General features: G+C 37.7%; 1 protein-coding gene across 1 annotated transcript in view; it reads right to left on the bottom strand.

Moving 5' to 3' along the window:
- Positions 1-147: 147 nt before the first annotated feature.
- Positions 148-22,320, bottom strand: part of LOC116303871 (calcium-transporting ATPase type 2C member 1) — a 29,425-nt gene continuing 7,252 nt past the window's right edge. The window contains exons 4-22 of the mRNA XM_089033936.1: positions 22,146-22,207; positions 21,068-21,176; positions 20,575-20,733; positions 19,509-19,577; positions 18,427-18,502; positions 17,090-17,156; positions 16,178-16,400; positions 14,846-14,941; positions 14,353-14,442; positions 13,166-13,285; positions 11,326-11,482; positions 10,301-10,471; positions 9,152-9,249; positions 5,248-5,298; positions 4,344-4,579; positions 3,298-3,414; positions 2,130-2,277; positions 1,798-1,893; positions 148-1,230 (exon numbers count right to left, since the gene is read on the bottom strand). Of these exons, the coding sequence (XP_088890062.1) occupies positions 967-1,230; positions 1,798-1,893; positions 2,130-2,277; positions 3,298-3,414; positions 4,344-4,579; positions 5,248-5,298; positions 9,152-9,249; positions 10,301-10,471; positions 11,326-11,482; positions 13,166-13,285; positions 14,353-14,442; positions 14,846-14,941; positions 16,178-16,400; positions 17,090-17,156; positions 18,427-18,502; positions 19,509-19,577; positions 20,575-20,733; positions 21,068-21,176; positions 22,146-22,207 (2,409 nt within the window). The 3' untranslated portion in view covers positions 148-966. The remainder of the gene's footprint in view (positions 1,231-1,797; positions 1,894-2,129; positions 2,278-3,297; positions 3,415-4,343; positions 4,580-5,247; positions 5,299-9,151; positions 9,250-10,300; positions 10,472-11,325; positions 11,483-13,165; positions 13,286-14,352; positions 14,443-14,845; positions 14,942-16,177; positions 16,401-17,089; positions 17,157-18,426; positions 18,503-19,508; positions 19,578-20,574; positions 20,734-21,067; positions 21,177-22,145; positions 22,208-22,320) is intronic.

The raw sequence follows: 22,320 nt of genomic DNA, 5'->3' as shown, positions 1-22,320 counted from the left end.
AAAATAATAATTTTAGGAATTTTTTAAAATTTCACCACAGGAACCCCAAAATTAAAGGTCAAGTTTGAAAACTTTTTTTTACTTCTCCCCCCCCCCCCCCCCTCCCATTCATTCTTTTTTCCATTTTTCAAGTTGACAGTAAAACTCTTTAATACAAATGTATAGTCTTTGTTTAACTATTATTGCTGTCAATATTCATGCTACAGCAAAGCGATGTTTTTTCCCTCGACATTTTACCGTCAGGTTCGGAAAAAACATGCAAATCGTTTTCCAGCAACGAATATTAATACGTCACTAATTCGATTGTACCAATCAGAATTAACGTAGTATTCCGCTAATCGAAATTACCGATAGATTTTCGGCCAATCAGAATTGATTAAAGATTTGCTCAAGGCAATAACTATAAATTATTATGCACAACATTTGTTGTATTATAAAATATTCAATTACTTTTAAATACTTTTTATCAAAACTTTTACACGATTGGCCCATTAGCTTTTCACTGAAATTTGTTTTTACAAAAAGCTAGTTATTTTTATGATAAATTTTTAGACGATTATATTATCTGTTATGGCGTCATCCATTGGCGTATAACAACGATTGGTATTCACAAGGGTCGTTTATTTTTTACCAGGGAAGTCGGAGGGGGGAGGGGTCAGGGTTACTAAGTGAACCCCATCTCACTCCTCCCCAATAAAAAATGAACGGTCATTTGAATCCAACTACCAAGATGCTTCGCAAATTTTCTTTCTTCTTTAAATTTGTATTTCCTTATGAGAATAGTAAGACAATTGGTGCTAATTAACTGAACAAAAGAAAGTGTGCAAGGGAGCCTGGTAGTAGAGGTCAATGACGCCATCATGCGTCACCTTTACCTTTACACCTTTACCTTAGCAGGTGACGTAGGTATTCCCCAAAAAGATTATTATTGCTAATTTACTAGAAAATAATTTAAATACAGTAGTGCTATACGGGGTACATTTTCTTATAAGCCAAGCCCCTCTCACGCGAGAATCTACGACTTATAAACTTTCTACACTCGTCCACTAAGAAGACTGACGACGACACTAGTATTAATAGGCCTATGTCTAGAATGTGTAGCGCTTCCGTCTGGAAGACTGCCTGTAGTGGAGGGAAATATATCACTAGCATCTGGCCAATCAGAGAGCCGCCGACGGCATATAGGAAGAAACGGTTCTTGAAGAATCCAACCGTGAAGATTGACTTTTCCTATACGAAAAGAATGATTAGGGAGCGATTATTATTTATCGCCTAGAGGAGTGGGGATCGGAGGATTAAAGGTGGGGTGGGGTGGGGGGGGAGGGGGGTCACGTGTTTTTTTCATACAACTTGGAGGGGGTATTGACAGATATCACAGGGGGTCACTCAGTAGCAAACACTAATGGGGGATCATTGAAAAATATAGCCTCTTGGGGGAGGGGGGGATAAGTTAAACATTATGACGTTTCAAACAAAATTCTCCATTATTCACTTTTACATATGCAGCAAAAAAATGGCCGTCTTCACCTTCGTATATAAATTGCCCAATTCAAACCCTGTGATGTTTACATGATGTTCTCTGGAGAAATGCTTCTTTCTAATGTTTTCATATCCACATGAATATGAACGAATATATTTCAGAAAGATAAAGGAACAATTGTTGAGAGAGTTCATGGAAACATCACGTGATTTGAATTGAGCAATTTACATACGATAAGGTAATTAGGTGTTTTGCGAGGAAAAATAGGAGGGATAAGGAGAATCCATCGTGGCGTGTGAAAAGATATTGCACTACACCTGTGATCTGCAGCTGAGAGCATTGAACATATCGAAGAACACGAAACACGTGAACGTCATGGTTGTATCACGTTTGGTAATGATGTTATCACGCATCTGAAACGAATAATAATAATAACTTAGAATAAAGTCACTAACCAGCAGTAAACCCAACAACATTGTTACAGGTAATGCAGGGGCGTGCAGGTTATGTCATAGCCGCCATTTTGGTTGACTGGAACAAAAGATTTGGCCTTGGTGTCTTTTGTCATGTCAACCAACATGGCGGCCATTTTTTGACCTTCTTCTATGGTACACTCTACGTTACTGAGTGTGTGTCTAGTTTTTTGTACCTCTCTCCAGAAGACCCATAATGTACCAGTGACTATGAGCACTGCCGATAAGAGCACCTTCATAAGAAGACTCTTGGTGATCATCGGGTCTTTGACGTTACGTGGTGGCTTACGCATGACGTCACGTTCCACTGGTTCTACACCAAGGCTGAAGGAATGAGATAAAAGTAACGTAAATCCTCTATAAGCCTTCCTCTCTAATAATCACCCCTCCCACCCATTCTGGGCTTAGGGACGTTCATGAGCAAAAGTCCCCATCGTCAGACTTAAAAAAATTTGCACGAGGAAACTACATCATACTAGAAGTAAAATAAGCAAATAAAAAATGGGGGTCACAAACTTCGTTTAGCTGTCAGAATGCGTGTAAGTTCACCTTTTTACGATAAAAACGCGCGAACAATGTATACATGGAAAGCTGTCAAAAATAGGCCATATTTTACTGAATAAATAAATTTTTTGTCCCCATTTTCCCCAGATCTCTAGAAAATAACCAATTGGCATTTAAAATTTGTGATAAAAATTAGAAATATACCTTTTTTTGGGCTACAAGTGTTGACTTGGAGCCTTCACGTTGCGTGAAATTCTATTCCAATAATGCACAAAATATGAAATTTCGATTTGATCCCATCGTCAGATTATTCTTATTTTTTCCCTAAAAATCGGCATTATAAAGTACTTCAGAGAAACGAAATAAAAAAGAGGGCTGCCCGACTTTGTTTTAGAGCTATAAAAGATTAATGAAGCTCTTCGTGATATTTTGCTTATCAAAACATTGGAATGACGTCATCACGATGAAAGCGCGCTCTTTAAATTTATGCGTAGACAGAATGCACGCGAACAATGCCCATGAACGTCCCAAGGCTGTATTCATAATGTATGGCAGAGAGAGGGGGGGGCAGGTGAAAATTTGAAATGTCCAGAATAATTCTTAACACCCCCTTAAAGTCATGCAAAAAAATCCCCCCTAAGCAAGGCTTGTAGCTTCTTCCAAAAATTGTGCATACACCCCCATTTTTCTGATAAAAACTTGCCCATCCCCCCTTTTTCCTACCAAAATTTTCCCGATCCCCCCTCAATTTCACCTGCCCCCCCCCCTGCCATACATTATGAACAGTAAATAAAATAATGAAAAATAAAACAAGAAAGAAAGCGAAGACACCGTCGTTACCTCTGAGCAGGAGGGCCGTCCATGATAATGTTGATCCATAGGATTTGCATGGCGTTCAGAGGGTTAGGAAGTTTGAGGAAGGTAGAGATTGTAATGAGGGAAATGGCAGCTATACTCCTGATAAAATGAAAGAAAAATTCTTCTAGTTAGCGTATGGTTACCAGCGAAAACTAGTTATAAAATAACTGTCATAAATATCGCGTTCTGATTGGTTGAGAGCGTGTGCTTTATGAGAACATAGAGCACGCGTGTACACTTTCTGTTTCGAAATTCGTATCCAAAATAATGGTTATTCTAATTTGAATTTTTATTAAAGAAACAAAAAACTTGCTAGCTGAGCTGTGAGAAGTTATAAAGCACTTGGGGATTGGTAAAACGCACGAGAAGTGTCTGCTAAGCGTCGTGCTTCTCCTAACACTTCTCTCGTGTTCTGCTAACCCCCACGTGCTTTATAACTGCACACAGCACGAGCAAGCGTTTTCTGTTTCTTTAATGGAATACGTGACCACAGAAAATATCCTTGAATCATAATATTGGTTCTGATTTTTCATTTAAATCAGAAGTCACCCAATCAGAAACCAGTGATAGTGAAAAACAAGTGTGGACGTCGATCCTTTGACAAAGAAAATTTCAATCCCCTCATGCTATAGACCAAGGGACTCTTGTATCGACGCAAAGGACTATTAACTTTTGTGTTCCTCTTGTGAACGGAAAAAGATACCTCTTCCATGAAATACCTAAAAGCTGACCTACCACCAATGGCGTAGCGAGGGAAAAGTTTTACTGAACCTGTGGATATGGCGGCAAACTCTAAAGATGAAACGCGTACGCGTGTGTATTGGCGGGAAAATGGTACTATGACTGACACCTCATATTTTTATAGTCTATTCTTATGTATAAGCTTTTAAATTACTTTTTATTCATAATGTCTATTGTCTATTTTTGTGTGTGGCATGGCTGTGAAGTAGCTTTTAGCTAAGTCCATTGACCACGGTAAATAAAGGTTATTAATTAATTGATTAATTAATTAATTAATAATGACTTACGTGCTCAGCTGAAAGCGCACAAAATTCTTGATGTTGTAATAGATTCCCTTCCCTTCTTCAATGGCCGCCATGATAGTATTGAAGTCATCGTTGACCAGGATGATACCAGCTGCTTCCTTACTCACATCTGTGCCAGTTTTACCCATAGCTACACCTATATCTGCACGCTTGAGAGCTACAGCATCATTGACACCATCTCCTGTCATGGCCACTACATGACCATGTTCTTGAAGCGCCTGAGAAACAAGATGAAAATGTGGGTCAATATGTTGGGACGATAGTGGAGAGAATAGATCTTTCCTTGTGTAGGTCAATATGTTGGGAAGATAGTGGAGAGAATAGACTTTTCATTGTGTAGTTTTTTTTTCTTTTCCAGTAAAATGTGAGTAGAGATAGATACAGTAGAATCCCGGTTATAAGCCCCCTGATTATAATATAAGCCCATCCGTATGTAATAGAAATAGCTCCTTCATCGATGATATAGTTTGTTTCTTGAGCACATTCGTGTTTCAAAACTATTACTGCTATTTTTGCATGAACACCGTGCTCGATTAAGATGTAATAAAAGGGATTTTAGACGCTTTTCTCCTCCCTTTTATAAGCCCCCCACCCCCACCCCACCCCTCAGTTGTAAGCCTCCTGTTCATAGCCTACTAAAAACCCTTATGAGTTTGTATAAGCGCAGGGTTAACAATCGCAATAGTAAGTTTATATTTTTTATGAAACTGAACGGAACTTATCTTCAAGGCAAACATAATTTAAAAGTTAGAAAACATATCCATTTGGGTCGGGTCTTTATCTGAATAACTTAGAAGTGTCTCGTAACATTCTACCCCACCCAACAAGGTATGAGACGCAGCACTAATCATATTGAGAAGAGAAGACAAGAGAAAAGTTTTCCTACCTTGACAATCTTAACTTTGTGTTTTGGGCTGACACGATAGAAGACTGTGACCTATTATAAAATAACTGCTATAAATTACGCGTTCTGATTGGTTAGGAGCGTGTGCTCGACTCTGCTAAAACTACTGCTAAATACGAAGATGCTTCGTGAAGGGAAGGGAAGGGAAGACAAGACAAGACAACAGAAGAGAAGTGAAGAGAAGAGAGAGAAGAAGAGAAAGAGAAAAGAGAAGAACAGAAGAGAAAGAAGAACAGAAGAGAACAGAAGAGAACAGAAGAGAACAAAAGAGAACAGAATAGACAGAAGATAACAGAAGAGAACAAATAGAACAAAGAGAACAGAAGAGAACATAAATAACAAAGAACAAAAATAAACAAAGAAAATAAGAGAAAAATAAAACAACAAACAAAATACAACAACAAAGACAACAGAATACAACATAATACAACATATATAATAGAACAGAAAGAACATAAAATAAATAAATATAAGAAACAAAAAACAGAAGAAATATAAATAAGACAACGAAGAGAAGAGAGAGAGAGAGAGCGAGATGTCTTTTTATTAATCTCGGGAAATTTCATCAATGTACAAATTGGTTTTCCATGAAAACCGGAGTTCATAGGTAATATATATAAAAAATTTATAATAACGTTAAGAATATATAGACAGATTTATGAAATAAATTCTCATCTACCCCCCAAAAATATTATAGTAATTAAAGTGTTAAGGACCAACAGACGAAAGATTCCTCTTAAAAGATTTTAAATTATTGGACAGTCTGACACTTTGGGGTAACGAGTTCCACACTTTTGCACCGTCATAAGAGAGAGCTCTTTTTAAAAACTCAGTGCTGGGTTTCGGTAACTTTAAGCACTTCTCTCTACCACGAAAATCGTAGGTATTTTCTTGAAAATAAAAGAGTTCCCTTACAGATTTTGGTGCAAGTGCATTTAAAGTCTTAAACATCATTATTGCTTTATGCTCCTTTCTTCTTCTTTGTAAGCTTTTCCAGCCTAAAGAAGTTAAAATATCACTAGATCTGACATCGTAGCTGCTTTTTGTTATTATTCTTGCAGCTCTATTTTGCATTTTTTGCAATCTTTCAGCAGACGTTACTGGTAAATTATCCCATACCACGTCACAATAGTCAAACCAAGGTAAAACGAGAGCCTCATATATGGTAATAGCTGTCTCCAAGGGGATGTAATCGCGGACTCGTCTTATGCCACTCAATCCAGAGGATATTTTTTTACAAATGTAATCAATATGAGCAACCCAAGACACCCGTTCGTCAATCACAACACCCAGAGTTTTTGCTGTAGAGACTCTAGTAATTGGTTTGCTATTTAAATATATGTGTGGTTCGGAGGTAATTTTTTTCAATTTATCGTCAGAAGCAATAAACATGTGCTCTGTTTTAGCTGAATTTAAGCTAAGTTTGTTAGCTTTCAACCAGTTATGAATATTGGAAATATCAGCGTTCACCTCGTCAAATAGAGTCTTTTGTGATGTGCCACAAGTGGTGAGACTTGTGTCATCAGCATACATTCTAGCATTTGAAAATTTGACACTATTTGGCAGATCGTTTATGTAAATAATAAATAATAATGGCCCAAGGATTGAGCCTTGAGGGATGCCGCAATCGAGTGTTCTAGAGCTAGATAAGGTATGGTTTATGTAGCATCTCTGACTACGATCTGTGAGGTAAGATTTGAACCACTTTATCGACTCTTCTGCAATCCCATAATAGTATAATTTGTGGAGAAGTATGGAGTGATTTACTGTGTCAAAAGCTTTTTTAAAATCTAGGAAAGTGACACAGTTCAATTTACCTTCATCCATATTGGTAAGCCACTCCGTTGTGGCTTCTAGGAGTGCAGTAGTAGTCGAATGAAGCGGTCTAAATCCCGACTGCTTTTGAGAAAGTAAATTATTTGAGTTTAGATACTCATATAACTGGTTAAAAACTATTCTCTCGAAAATCTTAGCAATAGTAGGTAAGACCGAAATGGGACGGTAATTATTCAAATCATCTTTGTCATTAGCTTTATGAATTGGCGTAACTTTCGCAAGTTTCAAGCCGTTAGGAAAAATCCCTTTATCAACTGATTGATTGAATAGCTTCACTAGTGATTGACTTATTACTGGTGAAGCAATCTTGATGAAATGAGATGGTATACCGTCAAGACCTGTCGCTTTTTTAACGTCAATAGAATTAATGATTTTCATAAGTTCATCAACTGATGTGTGTCGTAAGGTGAATGTTGAGCCAATTCTAATTAGATAATCATTATAAGCAGTCGGTCCATCGGGAATTAAACAAGCTAATTTAGTCCCAATTTCAGAAAAATGACAATTGAATACCTCAGCTATTTCCTTCGAGTCACACATCGATGTATCACCTGTTTTGATAGATGTTACATAAGAGCCAGATTTAGTCCTTCGTGAGAGGACTTCATTAATAGCTTTCCAGACCTCCTTTGAGTTTTTTGAATTTTGTGCAAAATGATTTTCATAATATGACTTCTTGGCTCTTTTTATCTCGTTGTTGACGCGATTTCTAATAGACTTATAATCACTCCAGTCGTCCCTCGAATTCGTTTGAGTAGCTTTTTGTTTCATTTTATCTCTATCGTACATAGCTTTCCTCAAATCAGTTGTCATCCAGGGAGACTTCTTGTTTCTTATTCGTTTTGTTTTGATCGGAGCGTGCGAGTCAAGAACAGAGAGAAATAACTCTTTCCATCTGTCCCACATGTCATCCGGGCTTTCCTTATTATCCAACCAATCCCAAGGGAGTGTTGCTAAATCCATAAGAAACTTGTCGGAGTCAAAGTTTTTAGCCGATCTAAATGAGATCTTACAGTGATTGTTGTTTGTCGGAATTGCTATTTTCCGTATTGTATAAACCAGACTATGGTCACTGATACCAATGTGAACCACTCCACTTCGGACTACCCTATCTGGGCTATTCGTTAAGATCACATCAATGAGGGTTTTACTTTTTTCAGTGACTCTAGTTGGTTCTGTGATTAACTGCGTAAGTTGAAACAATTCAGCAGTCGTATTCAAATAGCGGGTTTGCTGATTAATATTAGTAGATAATAAATCACAGTTTAAATCCCCTAGGATATAAATTTCCTTAAACTCAAGAGAGAAGAGAACAGAAGAGAACAGAACAGAAGACAACAGAAGAGAACAGAAGAGAAGAGAAGAGAACAGAAGAGAAGAGAAGAAAACAGAAGAGAAGAGAAGAAAAGAGAAGAGAACAGAAGAGAACAGAAGAGAACAGAAGAGAAGAGAAGAGAGAGAGAACAAAGAGAAGAAAAGAGAAGAAAAGAGAAGAGAAGAGAAGAAAGAGAGAAAGAAAGAAACAAAGAAAGAAAAAAATAAAAAACAGAACATAATATAACAACAAATATAACATAACAACAGAATAAAGAAATATAAACAACAAATAACAAATATAACATAACATAACATAATATAACAAACATAACATAATAAACAAACCATAAACAACATAATAAACAAATAAATACAAAACAAAAATAAACTAATATAACAAATATAATAATAAATAAATAAATAAATATAATATATATAATACAACAGAAATATAAGATAATATAATATAATACAACATAATATACAAATATACATAATAACATAATATAACATAATATACATAATATAACATAATATAATATAACATAATATAATATAACATAATATAACATAATATAATATAACATAATATATATAAATAATATAATAGAACATAATATAAGAGAACAGAATAGAATAGAACAGAATAGAAGATAATACACATAATATAATACAACAGAAGAGAATAAATTCCAGGTTTCTGGATTCAATTGATTGTCAAACATATACGAACCTGATCGATGACTGAGGATAGTTGAAAAGGGTCTAAGACCTCTAGCTCTTCCCCAGAGAGTGTTGGTCGTCCACTAGAATGAATACCTAGAATCTCAGCTGCAGAAAAAAAAATACTGTGGTCAGCAAAATTCTAACATGTCGGACAGGAGAAGCATCGTTGTTGCCCTCTCACTAAAGTCATCATAGGTTTGATGCCTGGGCGTCAGAATGAGCATGTCAAGACTATCAGAAAGGTTAGTACTTCATATAAGATTACATGAAATGACACTATTGGATTATTATTTATTTATTCAGGTATTGATTATGATGTCCTGAAACCCTAATCCAAACCCTAATCCTAACCCAAATCCAAGAAAACCTAACCTTAAACTTTATTATGAAATAGTGCCATTTCATGTAGTCTCACATGATGTAGTAAGGTTCAGAAAGATAGAGCTACTGTTGTTATGAAACGCACGGGCGTGCAGAAATTTTACATTCAACAGAATAGTAATTTATGAAAATGAGAAACGTAGTTGAATGAAGAGGAACAAAGTTTGTAGTACGTTTGCAACAAAGTAGTCGTAGTCAGTAATTTAATGGAGCTTATGGGAAGATTAGTATTTCATAATCTGAGACAATGGAATGCATGGGAGTTAGAAGAGAGAAGGCTCTTCTCTTACCCATGCAACACGCATTTGATTTACAAACTTGATGTCACATGTGAGTAAAGTCAATTTTGAGTTCTCTGTCATGTGCTCGTTTATGAGTGGTTTGAAAAACCGGTTAATTTATCTATACAGGTCCCCCTTCATCCACCCTTTGTCCCCCTTCATCCATTCTTCACCCCCTCCATTCATTCTTCATCCCCCTTCATCCATACTTCAGCCCCCTCCATCCATATTTCATCCACCCTTCATCCATACTTCATCCACCCTTCATCCATCCTTCACCCCCTCCACTCATTCTTCATCCCCTTCATCCATCCTTCACCCCCCTTCATCCATTCTTCATCTGCCCTTCATTCACCCTTCATAACCTCTCCATCCACCTTTCATCTTGCTTCGACCATCCTTTGTTCCCCTTCATCCATTCTTTATCTATCCTTCGTTACCCCTTTAGACCCCCTTTGTCCAACCTTAGAGTACATGTAATGGAGATGTCATACCTATAGATATAGCTGTTTCCCTTGAGTCACCAGTGATCATCTTCACCAACACACCACTGTCCTGCAGTGTATGCACGGCCTCTCTCACACCAGGTCTAGGGGGGTCAAACAGACCTACTACGCCGAGATATGTCAGCTGCTGCAGATCCTCACCAGATGCAAGTGCTACAACTAAAAATCACCATACACCAAATTGAATGAAACCTGGTCAGATTGAAGAGGTTGAATCATCAAAGGTAAGACAGAAGGGTATTCTGGTCTTAATTTCTGGTTCCGACGCCCCTTAGTTACCGTTGCTATGCCCTACAAGCTCAACAAATTTCTAGAATATCTCAGAATTGAAAACTGTGATCTCAGAAAATTGATCATAACTTGTTTCAATAGTTCACTGTCCTGCGAATAGGAAATTGCCTCGTAATCCTTGTGGTACTCTTTAAAATAGATACTGTGTAGTTGTTTGTGGGACAAGATCTTAATTCCACTGGGGAAAATGCTGTAGCAGTGATTGGTTTACTATTGTCTGAGTTGGAACCATGCATAGACCTCCTCGGCTCGGGCGTAATGTTTTCCCATTTCAGACCAAGTGTCATTCCCTAGAGTATCATTCATTTGTTTAATGCTTGCGCTTGGTTGCACATGAGAAGACACATGAATATGGATACAGCTCAAACAAAGAATCTTATTCTCAAAGGAATGACACATGGTCTGAAATGGGAAAACATTATGTCCGAGCCAAGGAGGTCTATAGAAGCTATATCGGGTCTTATTTTGCTTACCAATCACACATGCAAAATTATACAATTTGCTGTTAAGACAAAGTTGATTTTTGTGGATGTCGTCAATCAAGGCATTTCCACAACATTCCATATGCACACGTGTGCCTTTGAAAACTTTGTGTTTCCTGACATTGTCATGGAAACACTTCAAGTGAGTGTCTACCAAAACCTTATTTTGTAGTGACAACAAATTTGACAATTTCGTCTGAGCTGAGAGAGCAAAGAAGCGCTGTAACATGTAACACTTACTTCTAAGTCCTGTTGACGACATGGCTACCACAGCATCTCGTATTCTCTCAACATCCTGGGTAGTTAAAGGTGTTGTTGTTCCCTTCCTGTAATATGACGTGCATTGACGTACGATGTGCTCTGGTGCTCCTTTCACATAGTACAACTCCCTCGTCACCTGAAATGCAAAGTACAATACATTTAGTAATTACCTACGGGTCTTGGGTACCACATAGATGTGGGGTCTCTCCCTTGATTCAATAATTCCTCTTTTACTCCGACAAAGGATTAGCGTCCAAAACGTCAGTTTTTTCATCTTTTCACGGTGTATAATTTACCTTTTCAGGGGCATATCCAGGGTTTTGTTCAGGGAGAGGTGCTGAGCACAATGTTAACCCAGGGAGGGGTGCACCCCTTAGAATCAAAGGCAAAAACTGTATTGGTTATCTTCGAAGTAGGAGCAGAAAGTGTAACCAGGGAGGGGTGCGCACCCCCTGCACCCCTCCCCTGGATCCGCCCCTGCTTTTTATCATTACTATTTCATTAGAAACACCGACACAGCTCACACTAGGTTTTAGCTAGTTATCTCCTCTGAACAAATAATAATCAAGTGTGGCCTGCAATTGTTCTTTTCAAAAATGTGTTAAACCAAAATGAAAGAATTGAATATAGATTGGCCAAACAAAGGGATAAAATTCCAATACATCTAAAGAAGTGGTCTAAAATAAAGGATGCATTAAATCCATGACTTAATCATCAGAGTATCAATAGGAAGATATAACTAGCTAGAAACTAGTGTGAGCTGCGTCGGTGTTTCTAATGAAACAGTAATGATAAAAAGGTAAATTATAAACCATGAAAAGATGAAAAAACTTCCTGATGTTTCGGACGCTAGTCCTTCGTCGGAGTAAAAGAGTAGAAAGAAGTGTTTATATGATAGAATAAGATAAAAGAAACCAATGAGAACAAAGTAGGCAAGGAAACAATAGTACAAACCGAGGCACAACTAGATTTCTTTTATGTTTTTAAATTTTTGTTTTCTTTCATTCTGTGTATAAATATATGTAATTTTTCAATATGTAAAACACAAGTTGTAAATAAAAAATATGGAAAAAAAAAGTTTGGGCTAGTCCTAGTGCACTCGCCTCTCGCCTATTTTAAGACTTAAAAGTCTCATTTCTGATTCCTGGACCCGGCATCATGTGATTATAGTTTGTTTTGATCTGTGAGTTACCCATGCCCTGACTTAGATCAGCCCAGAGGTTGTTTCAGGGTTCAATCTGTGAGTTACCCATGCCCTGAATTTGATCAGTCCAGAGGTTGTTTCAAGGTTTAATCTGTAAGTTAGCCATGCCCTGACTTAGATCAGCCCAGAGGTTGTTTCAGGGTTCTATCTGTGAGTTAGCCATGCCCTGACTTAGATCAGCCCAGAGGTTGTTTCAGGATTCTATCTGTGAGTTAGCCATGCCCTGACTTAGATCAGCCCAGAGGTTGTTTCAGGGTTTGATCTGTGATTTAGCCATGCCCTGACTTACATCAGCCCAGAGGTTGTTTCAGGGTTCAATCTGTGAGTTAGCCATGCCCTGACTTAGATCAGCCCAGAGGTTGTTTCAGGGTTCAATCTATGAGTTAGCAGTGCCCTGACTGAGATCAGCCCAGAGGTTGTTTCAGGGTTCAATCTGTGATTTAGCCATGCCCTGACTTACATCAGCCCAGAGGTTGTTTCAGTGTTTCAATTTAGAACTTGTATACAATTCCACAAAACCTTGAGCTGTCAAGATGCCCTAGCTTCTTTGAGTTTTTGTACAAAACCACAAGGAAAGAAAACCTTTTTTTAATCAAAAATTTCACTTTCACTTACATCTGCAATGACAGGGCTTGAGTGTTGCTTCCTACATTTCACAGCCATAAACTTCTTCTCTGAGCTAAATGGTCTTTCATCTGTGCACATGTAGTCATCTCTGATGTCATGAAACCCAAGCTGCATGAGATTCAAATGTTTATTTACTTTTATATCCATATGTCAACCAGATTCATCATTTTCCGCACATCGGTTCACTGGTCAAACACAAAGAATTCAGTCGAGGTTGCAAGGATTAAATTTGAATAATCCTTTGAAAGTACCTTGGCACCTCACTTGTGCGCTTTGTGTTTGACCAGTGAACCGATGGTTGGAAAATGGTGAATGGCTACAGCTCTTTCAAAAGAACAAGACACCAGAACAAGGTCAAACTCAGGGTGTGCACAAGTAACTTTCCATACTGACTTTACCAGCCTTCACATGCTTTCAGTTCATCTCCATTCAGCTGTGCCAATGCTGTACTTGCGATGGTGATTAGCGATGACAAGTTTACTGTGCGGACACATTAACCCCAGACCCACTTGAGTAAAACTGACCAATCAGATAACAGTAAACTAGACAGAGATTGAACTGATAAAATGTGTTAGCCAATCAGATTATCACGTTCCCACACTCTTATTACACCAATGTGCTATCTGATTGGCTGGTTAAAAATATTGAACTAAATGTTGCAATATGATTGGTTAATGATACAAGTTTATCAAAGTGGTCCAGGTTGGAGTATCCACATAGTAACCAGAGTAAATTGAAGGGGATTGACATTTTCCAAGGGGTGGGGAGGGTCTGAAGAGTGCATATTATGCATTCACTGGTTTCTTACCACCCATAAAGCATTTCAATTTGACTCATTTGATTCAACTTTGAGGGACACTTTGCATGAACACAATACTTTTCAGGTGCAGTGAAGTACCCCTCAAAGCTGAGAATAGAAGAAACCAGTCCATTTCCAGAAAATATCTATACCTCCCCCATGGAGAGGAAATTGTGAGGGGGGGAGGGGTGTTCTGAGGAGGGTATCTCTTACTGTATTTTGATGTGTCTTTTTTGGATAAGGTTATGAGTATAGGATCAGTCAGTCTAAATATCTTTTTTTTTTCTCACCAGGACAGCATCTTTTCATACATATATTGATATAATTTGACAATATTTACTGTATCAATATTTTTAAGTTAAGAAAGTGGACTTACCTTGTATGCTGCGGTGACTAGTGCACCTTCTGTAGGCTGACCAAACAATTGACCATTCCTTATAGTTGCATTATTACACAATAATCCAGTCTACAACAACAACAACAACAAATTTATCTAGAACCAGAATTGGAGAGAGCATATGAAACAAGAAAAAATATTGAAAACTTGGTTACAAGCTAATTACAACAACCTTACGACTAATCTAGGTAATCAGCTGTATCCACATTTTCATCGTTTCCCTACAATTCACTTAACCTTTTGCAAACCTTCCTGACAAAGACACACATTCTTATTTTTATCTACTACTTGGAGATCATTGCGATTCCTTTTCACTAATTTTAAAGAATTTTTTAATGGTCAACTGACGTTTCATGTGAACGAGAAGCTTAACCTCTCTATTGACTATCAATCTAAGTCTAAGTATAAAGAAAAGCAACTACTTTAAAGTTCACAAGTGATAAGCATGGGCCATCAGAGTCAAATAACTGACCTCCAAGACTTTGGTTATTGATGGATTACTGTGAACTGAAATTGGTTCATCGTTGACAAGAATCTCACCATCGATATCATAGCCAACTCCAGACACCTGTTAAGGAAAAGTTTGTTAAGGTACTATCCTCAGGAACCCAGGGGTAGGTTGTCCCTCGACAGAACAAGACAAGCAGCAGAACAAGCGACAGAATTTTACCACTGGATTTCCAAGGATGTTAAAGTACATGCTTTAAAATGTTAGGGTTACAGGAAGCCAGGAGAATTAGATGTTAGGACGTGAAGGCAATGTTAAAGGAATTTGTGCTTCTAACAATATCTGTGCTAGAGGAAACCATGGCAATGCTATTGAAAGCCATGACAATGACACCAGGAAGCCATTGTAGTTTTAAAAGCCATGCATATGCTTTGAGAAGCCTTATCAGTGCTAGAGGAAACCATGCCAATGCTGATGAATGCTATGACAATGACACAGATAAGTCATTGTAGTACTAAAAGCCATGCGCATGCTTTAAGAAGCCATATATCAGTGCTAGAGGAAACCTTGGCAACGCTGATAAAAGCCATGACAAAAGCACCGGTAAGCCATTATAGTGCTAAAACAAAACCACTAAAAGCCATGCCAATGCTTTGAGAAGCCTTATCAGTGCTAGAGGAAACCATGTCAGTTAATGGAAGTCATGACAATAGCACCAGGAAGCCTTTACAGTACTAAAAGCCATACCAATGCTTTAAGAAGCCATATCAGTGCTACAAAAATGTGTCAAGAAAGCAATGAAAGGAAACTCAGCACTGTTAAAAAGCCATACCAATGTATGGGAAGCCAAGATAAATCCAAGGAAACCATGAAAGTGCTACAGATAACTTTGGCTATGCTCAGAATATGAGAAAGCAAATATGACCTGCCATATCAATGCTACAGGAGGCTACATGTATGAAAGTGAGAAAGGAAACCATAGCAGTGCTAATAGACCTAATTTGCCTTGGTGCGATGTTTACCCATTTCAGACCATGTGTCATTCTCTTGGGAATAAGATTCTTTGTTTGAGTTGTATCCATATTCATGTGTCTTCTCATGTGCAATCGTTAAACAAAGAAATGATACTCTAGGGAATGACACATGGTCTGAAATGGGAAATCATTACGCCCAAGGTAAACAAAGAAATGATACTCTAGGGAATGACACATGGTCTGAAATGGGAAAATATTACGCCCTAGCTAAACAAAGAAATGATACTCTAGAGAATGACACGTGCTCTGTAATTGAAGAACATTACACAATGATATATTGTTTATCTTGGTCTAAGATATAGTTTAAAGTTCTAATAATTACCGTTGCAAAACAACCATCTCCTGTGAAAATCTGAGATACTGTCATCTCATTTTTGGTCAATGTCCCTGTCTTGTCAGAGCACACAACACTAGAACATCCCAGTGTTTCCACTATTGGTAGCTTCTTTACAATGGCTTTTCTTTTAGCCATTCTCATGACTCCAAGAGCTAAGGTTACTGTCACCACGATGGGTAACCCTTCTGGGATAGCTGCTACTGCAAGACTACGAAATAACAACACAAAAACAATGCTTTACTAATTTTAGTTTATATTTACATAGGGTGCAAGAAGTGAAGAATGATGATTTTTTTTCTATTGTCCATGAGTCAAAAATCAATAGAAAATAAATATCTATAATTATATTTATTTACTGCAGTATTCTATATTCTGTAAAAGCTGCACTCTGAAATTTGGGTTTTCGATGCCATCAACCAAAATTAATCAGTTGGTACCTTTTATGTTTTTGACTGGCAGCAGTGAAAAACCTATTATAAAAAAACTGTAAATAACTGTTATAAATCTCACATTCTTATTGGTTGGGAGTGCAGGCTTTATGAGAGCACACAGCACGCATGCGCACTTGTATTTTATAAAAGAAATAAAAAACTTGCTCACTGTGCTGTGTGGAGTTATAAAGCACTTGGGGATTGGCAGAACACCCGAGAAGTGTCCAGAAGCACTCCACTACGTGTCTTGCTTCTCCAAACGCTTCTCTCGTGTTCTACCTATCCCTGCGTGCTTTATAACAGCACACAGCACATGCGTGCATTTTCTATTTCTTCATTTCACAACAAACCATCGGAGTTTGTAGAATATGGATAACTGCAGTAATAAAATATTGTCATGTATTGTTCTCATTGTTGTTGTTGTTCTAATGTGAAGAATGGTCTTAACGATGCTTTATAACCTTACCTGACTCCAATTGTAAACATTTCTAAGATTTTACGCTTCTGAATCCAACCCAGTAATATTATGAGAGCTAAGAATGGGAAATAACTTATATCATTATATCAAAGCCAAAGATCCTGTAGCTTTATCTTAAGACTGAGATAAAGAAGTGAAGAAAGAAGTTTAAATAGTCACTAGTCTTGAGTGCCCCTTAAAGTGCCTATAACATTTATAGGATTATGATCAATTTTGATTTTCTGTGTGTTGGAGATGAATAAACAAAAAAAAAATGTTTCGATTTACTAAATATTCTTGGAGATATAACGCCCTAAAGTACGCAGTTTTGCCACGCCCCATCGATTTGAACGGGATAAAGGGAAAGTGGGACCAAGCAGAGTCTCGCTGAGTGGTGACGTCACAACAAGAACAAATGTTTTGATAAGCAAAGATTCTTACTATTTCTTTGGTCAGAATATGAGAAAATGCCGACTAGATGTGTTGTTGCGAGGTGCTCAAACACCCCAGATTTTACGAAAGGTATATACTTATATTGGAAGCCAAGTCGTTCTTGCTGTGATGTCATTCAACGCCAATTAGGTACCAGACCTCACGCTCCTGTCCAAATCAATGGGGTATGGCAAAACTGTGTACTTTAGGGTGTTATATCTCCGAGAATATTTAGTCAAATAATAGAAAATTTTTTTTTGTTTATTCATCTCCAACACACAGAAAATCAAAATTGATCATAATCCTATAAAGGTTATAGGCACTTTAAAAGTGCTTAGTCCGCAATATTAATGAAGAGAGCATGGTAAAATATACTATATATGTGTTATTATATATATTATAGGGTGTCTTATTATTCTCATGAGGAAATACAAATTTGAATAACAAGAAATTGTAAACATTTTGATTTTGGTAGTCAAATCATGCATGCCAAACGGTTTAAAGAGTACCAAAGTAATAACATCACAAATTTATTTTAAACTTTAGAGTTTTTTTGGGGGGGGGGGGGGGGTGGGGGCTGATCTGAAAAGGGTGGGGATGCTCATTGAAAATTATGAAAACGACCCCTAAAAGGTACATGTACCTAAATTTTGTTCAAGTGGGCATAGCAACTAATGATTTTTTCAGTGAGTTTATGCATAGGCAAGTTCATGTATGTAAGTCATTCTGTAGGCAAGTCCACATTTTTAAAGCTTCCAGCAATTTTAGAGTTGACAAAAATAGTAAGCAGTGTTTCTCCTCTTTCTTCAAATGTTGACATTTTATTGGATGAGGTCACACATTGGTACTATACAGTACTCTATTTGTCAAGCCACTAGATGGTGTAATCACTAAACATAAGATTTCCTACCCACCTATGATACAAAGTGAATAGAATGATAATTGTTTGCCAAGGATATCCATGTCCTTCTGTAATGGAGTCTTGGGTGGCTGTAGTATATTAATAAAGATTACTTTAATGGTAGGAATATAAGACAATGCAATGCAAAACTGGCATAAGAAGCACTGACAAGAAGAGTGTGGTGATAATAAAGGTAATCAAGGAAAAAATGATGGTATAGATTGATTACGGTGACAGTGTGTTAATGACAATGGTGTTAGATGTATGTACTAATGATAATGAAGATTATGGTAAAGAATGGTGATTATGGTCATAGTAATAACAATATAATGATGATAGTAATGGTATTGTTGGAGCATAGGCCATTCAGATGTACATGTAGCATCTGAGCACAGATCCATTCACTATAATTGATTGATTGACACCTCATGCAACTGTTAGAATGGTTTACTCAAAACAGTCTCACATTTCAAATTTGAAGATACGTATGATGATCAATTGAGATTGACCATGGTTGTCAATAATCAATCGAACGCTCTTAATCCATGCTCACAGTTGCTAGAATGACCTTCTTTATACTGTCATTGTTGACAGTGGTGGTAAGAGTATGGAATGTTAACTAATGTTAATGGCGCGATAATGGTTATCATAATGATAGTAAAACTGATGGCAAAGATGATCATGCCAGTCATGATGGTGATGAAGATGATAGCAATCATGATGATGATGATTATACTGAACAGGGGCATAGGCAGGGGGGGCCAAGGGGGGCCAAGGGGGGCAGCCCCTCCCCTCCTCCCCCCTCCCCCTGTGGCAAGAAAATGGTGCCTTTTTTCAAATCTTTATGGTAATTTTCAATACCTTATTCTTTATTTCTCTAAAAATATGCAGTAATACCAGTTCTGTTTTGGTTTGGCACTTCAGGGGCTCAAATGAAAGACAGAATTTTAAATTTGCCCCCCCCCCTCTCTCAGAAATCCTGGCTACGCCACTGCTGAAGATGTAATATTGTCCTTGTTGCGATGATGATGACATTGACAATCATCTAGATGTATCACTGCAAAAATTTATTTCTAGAAGATATGAAATGTTTACCTCTTCAGCCTTCATCAATTTAAAAATTTCTCCAAACTCTGAATTCTCTCCAATTCCAATCACAATTCCCTAAGAATAAAAAGGACGAAGAAAACAAGGTTTACTGGGCACCTTCCTGTTTGGACAAACATTATGTGATGATGACATGCTATTACAGGGTAGTACTGTATGGGTAACAAGATATCGCAGGAACGAATGATGCAAGGGTGCAGTACTGTGGGGTTCGTGTACTTCATGACCAGCTGACACGTGCCGGTAATGTTTCAAGAAAAATCTGGAAAAATCTTTTTCTATCCAAGTTTTCATTTTAAAGAGTGTTGGTGAAGTGAGGGTCAAGTGTTGGCCAACACATGGCCTATAGTCGGGCAATAGTCAACCGACACGTGTTGGCTGGTCATGAAGTACACGATTACCGTACTGTGGTAGTATTAGTACACTCTCACTTTTGTCAACCAGAGGTCGTTTCAGGTTTGATCTGTGAGTTAGCTGTGCCCTGACTTAGATCAGCCCAGAGGATGCTTCAAGGTTTGATCTGTGAGTTAGCTGTGCCCTGACTTAGATCAGCCTAGAGGATGCTTCAAGGTTTGATCTGTGAGTTAGCTGTGCCCTGACTTAGATCAGCCCAGAGGTTGTTTCAGGGTTCAATCTGTGAGTTAGCCATGCCCTGACTTAGATCAGCCCAGAGGTTGTTTCAGGGTTCAATTTGTGAGTTAGCCGTGCCCTGACTTAGATCAGCCCAGAGGTTGTTTCAGGTTTGATCTGTGACTTAGCTGTGCCCTGACTTAGATCAGCCACAGGATGCTTCAAGGTTTGATCTGTAAGCTAGCTGTGCCCTGACTTAGATCAGCCCAGAGGTTGTTTCAGGGTTTGATCTGTGAGTTAGCCATTTTACTTGATGTTTAATCAGCCCAGAGTTTGTTTCAGGGTTTGATCTGTAAGCTAGCTGTGCCCTGACTTCCATCAGCCAAGAGGTTGTTTCAGGGTACTATCTGTGAGTAGATCCTCCCAGCTATTTTCGGGTGTCAATGAAAATTTTAAGAACAAAAAGTTTTTTAAAATCTCTTACCTTTCCTCTTCCACTCCTGACTAGAGTCCCCATAAATGCAATATTCTTTTTTGCTGTCACATCAGAGTTCTTTCCATTAGCTGGCATAGGCTTGGTAGTCTTTCTGGCTGGTTCTATCTCTCCAGTGAAACTTGATTCATCTATTTCAAGATCTACAGCCTGCCAAGAAAAAAACAATCATTAGTGCACCCTTCATGTTTCTTTGTTCCAGACAACCCAGGCAATTTCACTTCTAAAAGATCTCAAGTCCATCAACAGTTATCAAGCAGTTGAAACATGAAAAATGTATCTACCCAAAATCCTTGTCGGTCTCATCTTTGTAGCTTTTCAGGTGTAACTAGCTTTATTGAAATAAGTGTATGTGACCATTGTAAGTTAGTGATATCTAGTTTTTACATCGTAAAGCGCATGAGAGCATCTCCCTATGGTTCATGCGCTATATAAGAATTGAATTTATTATTATTATTATTATTATTAGCAATTAATACCTAACCTCAATAAGTCTCATATCGGCTGGTACTCTGTCACCAACAGAAATACAGACCAGATCACCAGGCACAAGACTTCTGGCCAGGAAATCAAACATGGTACAACCACGGATACTGGAATATAATAAAATGACATGATGACGACAAGCAGCAAGGCATGGATCCTTGATCCGGAATAATATTACACTGAGCATGGGTGGGGTGCAATGCTAATGCACCACCTCTCACAAATATGACCCGAATTCTATTTCTGGGCTCCGTGTTGTATGTGAGTAGAATTGCTTGTTGTTTCTCTCCTCAGTTTTCCTCCCTCCTCAAAAATCAACAACTAAAAATAAATACTAGCTGAGACTGTATTTGTTCTGATTCCTGATTAGTTCAAACTTGTTAATAGCCAACTGGTTTGCCTCCTTGCCAGTTGGGATTCTTAAAACACTTTATGTCCCCAATTCAAATCAGTACAAACGAAAACCACATTCTAAGGGACATGCTAACGCCTATCAGAAGCCATCTTTTAAGAGATCAAAAGCATAACTTTATCATGCCTCATGTTAAGACTGAGAGATTTAAAAATTTCTTCATAAATAGGTGTCTTTTCAATCAAAGTGTTTTATAATATTTGTACAGCTATATTTATATTCTATATATATTTTACATTTTTGTAACAATTTCACGTTTGTTGAATTTGCCTTAATAAAGATTCATTCATTCATTAGTTGTATAAACTAAATACATCGACACTTAAATAAAGTTTATTAAAAAAACCCACCCACTAACCAACCGAGCTACACTTGCTTTATATTAAATGTGTGGACTGATAATGCTATAATGCTATGCACATCAGAAACGTAAAAGTTTGGATCAGTTTTACATACAATACTTAAAATACTGGCTGGTAAGACGCAGGTCATGATGACCAACCAAATTAGTTGTACCTGTCGTTTCTGCCTGGCTCATTGTTACTGGACAAAATGACCAGCAAGGCAAAGATTATTTTGACTGGACAAGTACCAATTCCTGGTGGACATTGTCTGATGTCCTGCCCTTATTTCAAACCCTGACATATGCACACAATAAACCTACCAGTGGCACTGAGGTGGTACAAGCTTGGTGATGGCTTCTACTGACTTGTCAGATCTATATTCCTGTAAAACAGGAAAAGACATAACCATTGAACCATTACTGAACACTGTACTTCTTATTCATATCCTCCATTCCTCTAATTAATATCCTTAGGATAACAGACAGGGGAAGGTGA

This window comes from Actinia tenebrosa, unplaced genomic scaffold (genome assembly GCF_029948245.1).
Source record: "Actinia tenebrosa isolate PJP-AT-01 unplaced genomic scaffold, QUT_ActTen_1.0 PGA_scaffold2__45_contigs__length_23673736, whole genome shotgun sequence".
Classification (NCBI taxonomy): domain Eukaryota; kingdom Metazoa; phylum Cnidaria; class Anthozoa; order Actiniaria; family Actiniidae; genus Actinia; species Actinia tenebrosa.
This window is presented reverse-complemented; position numbering and strand designations above follow the sequence as displayed.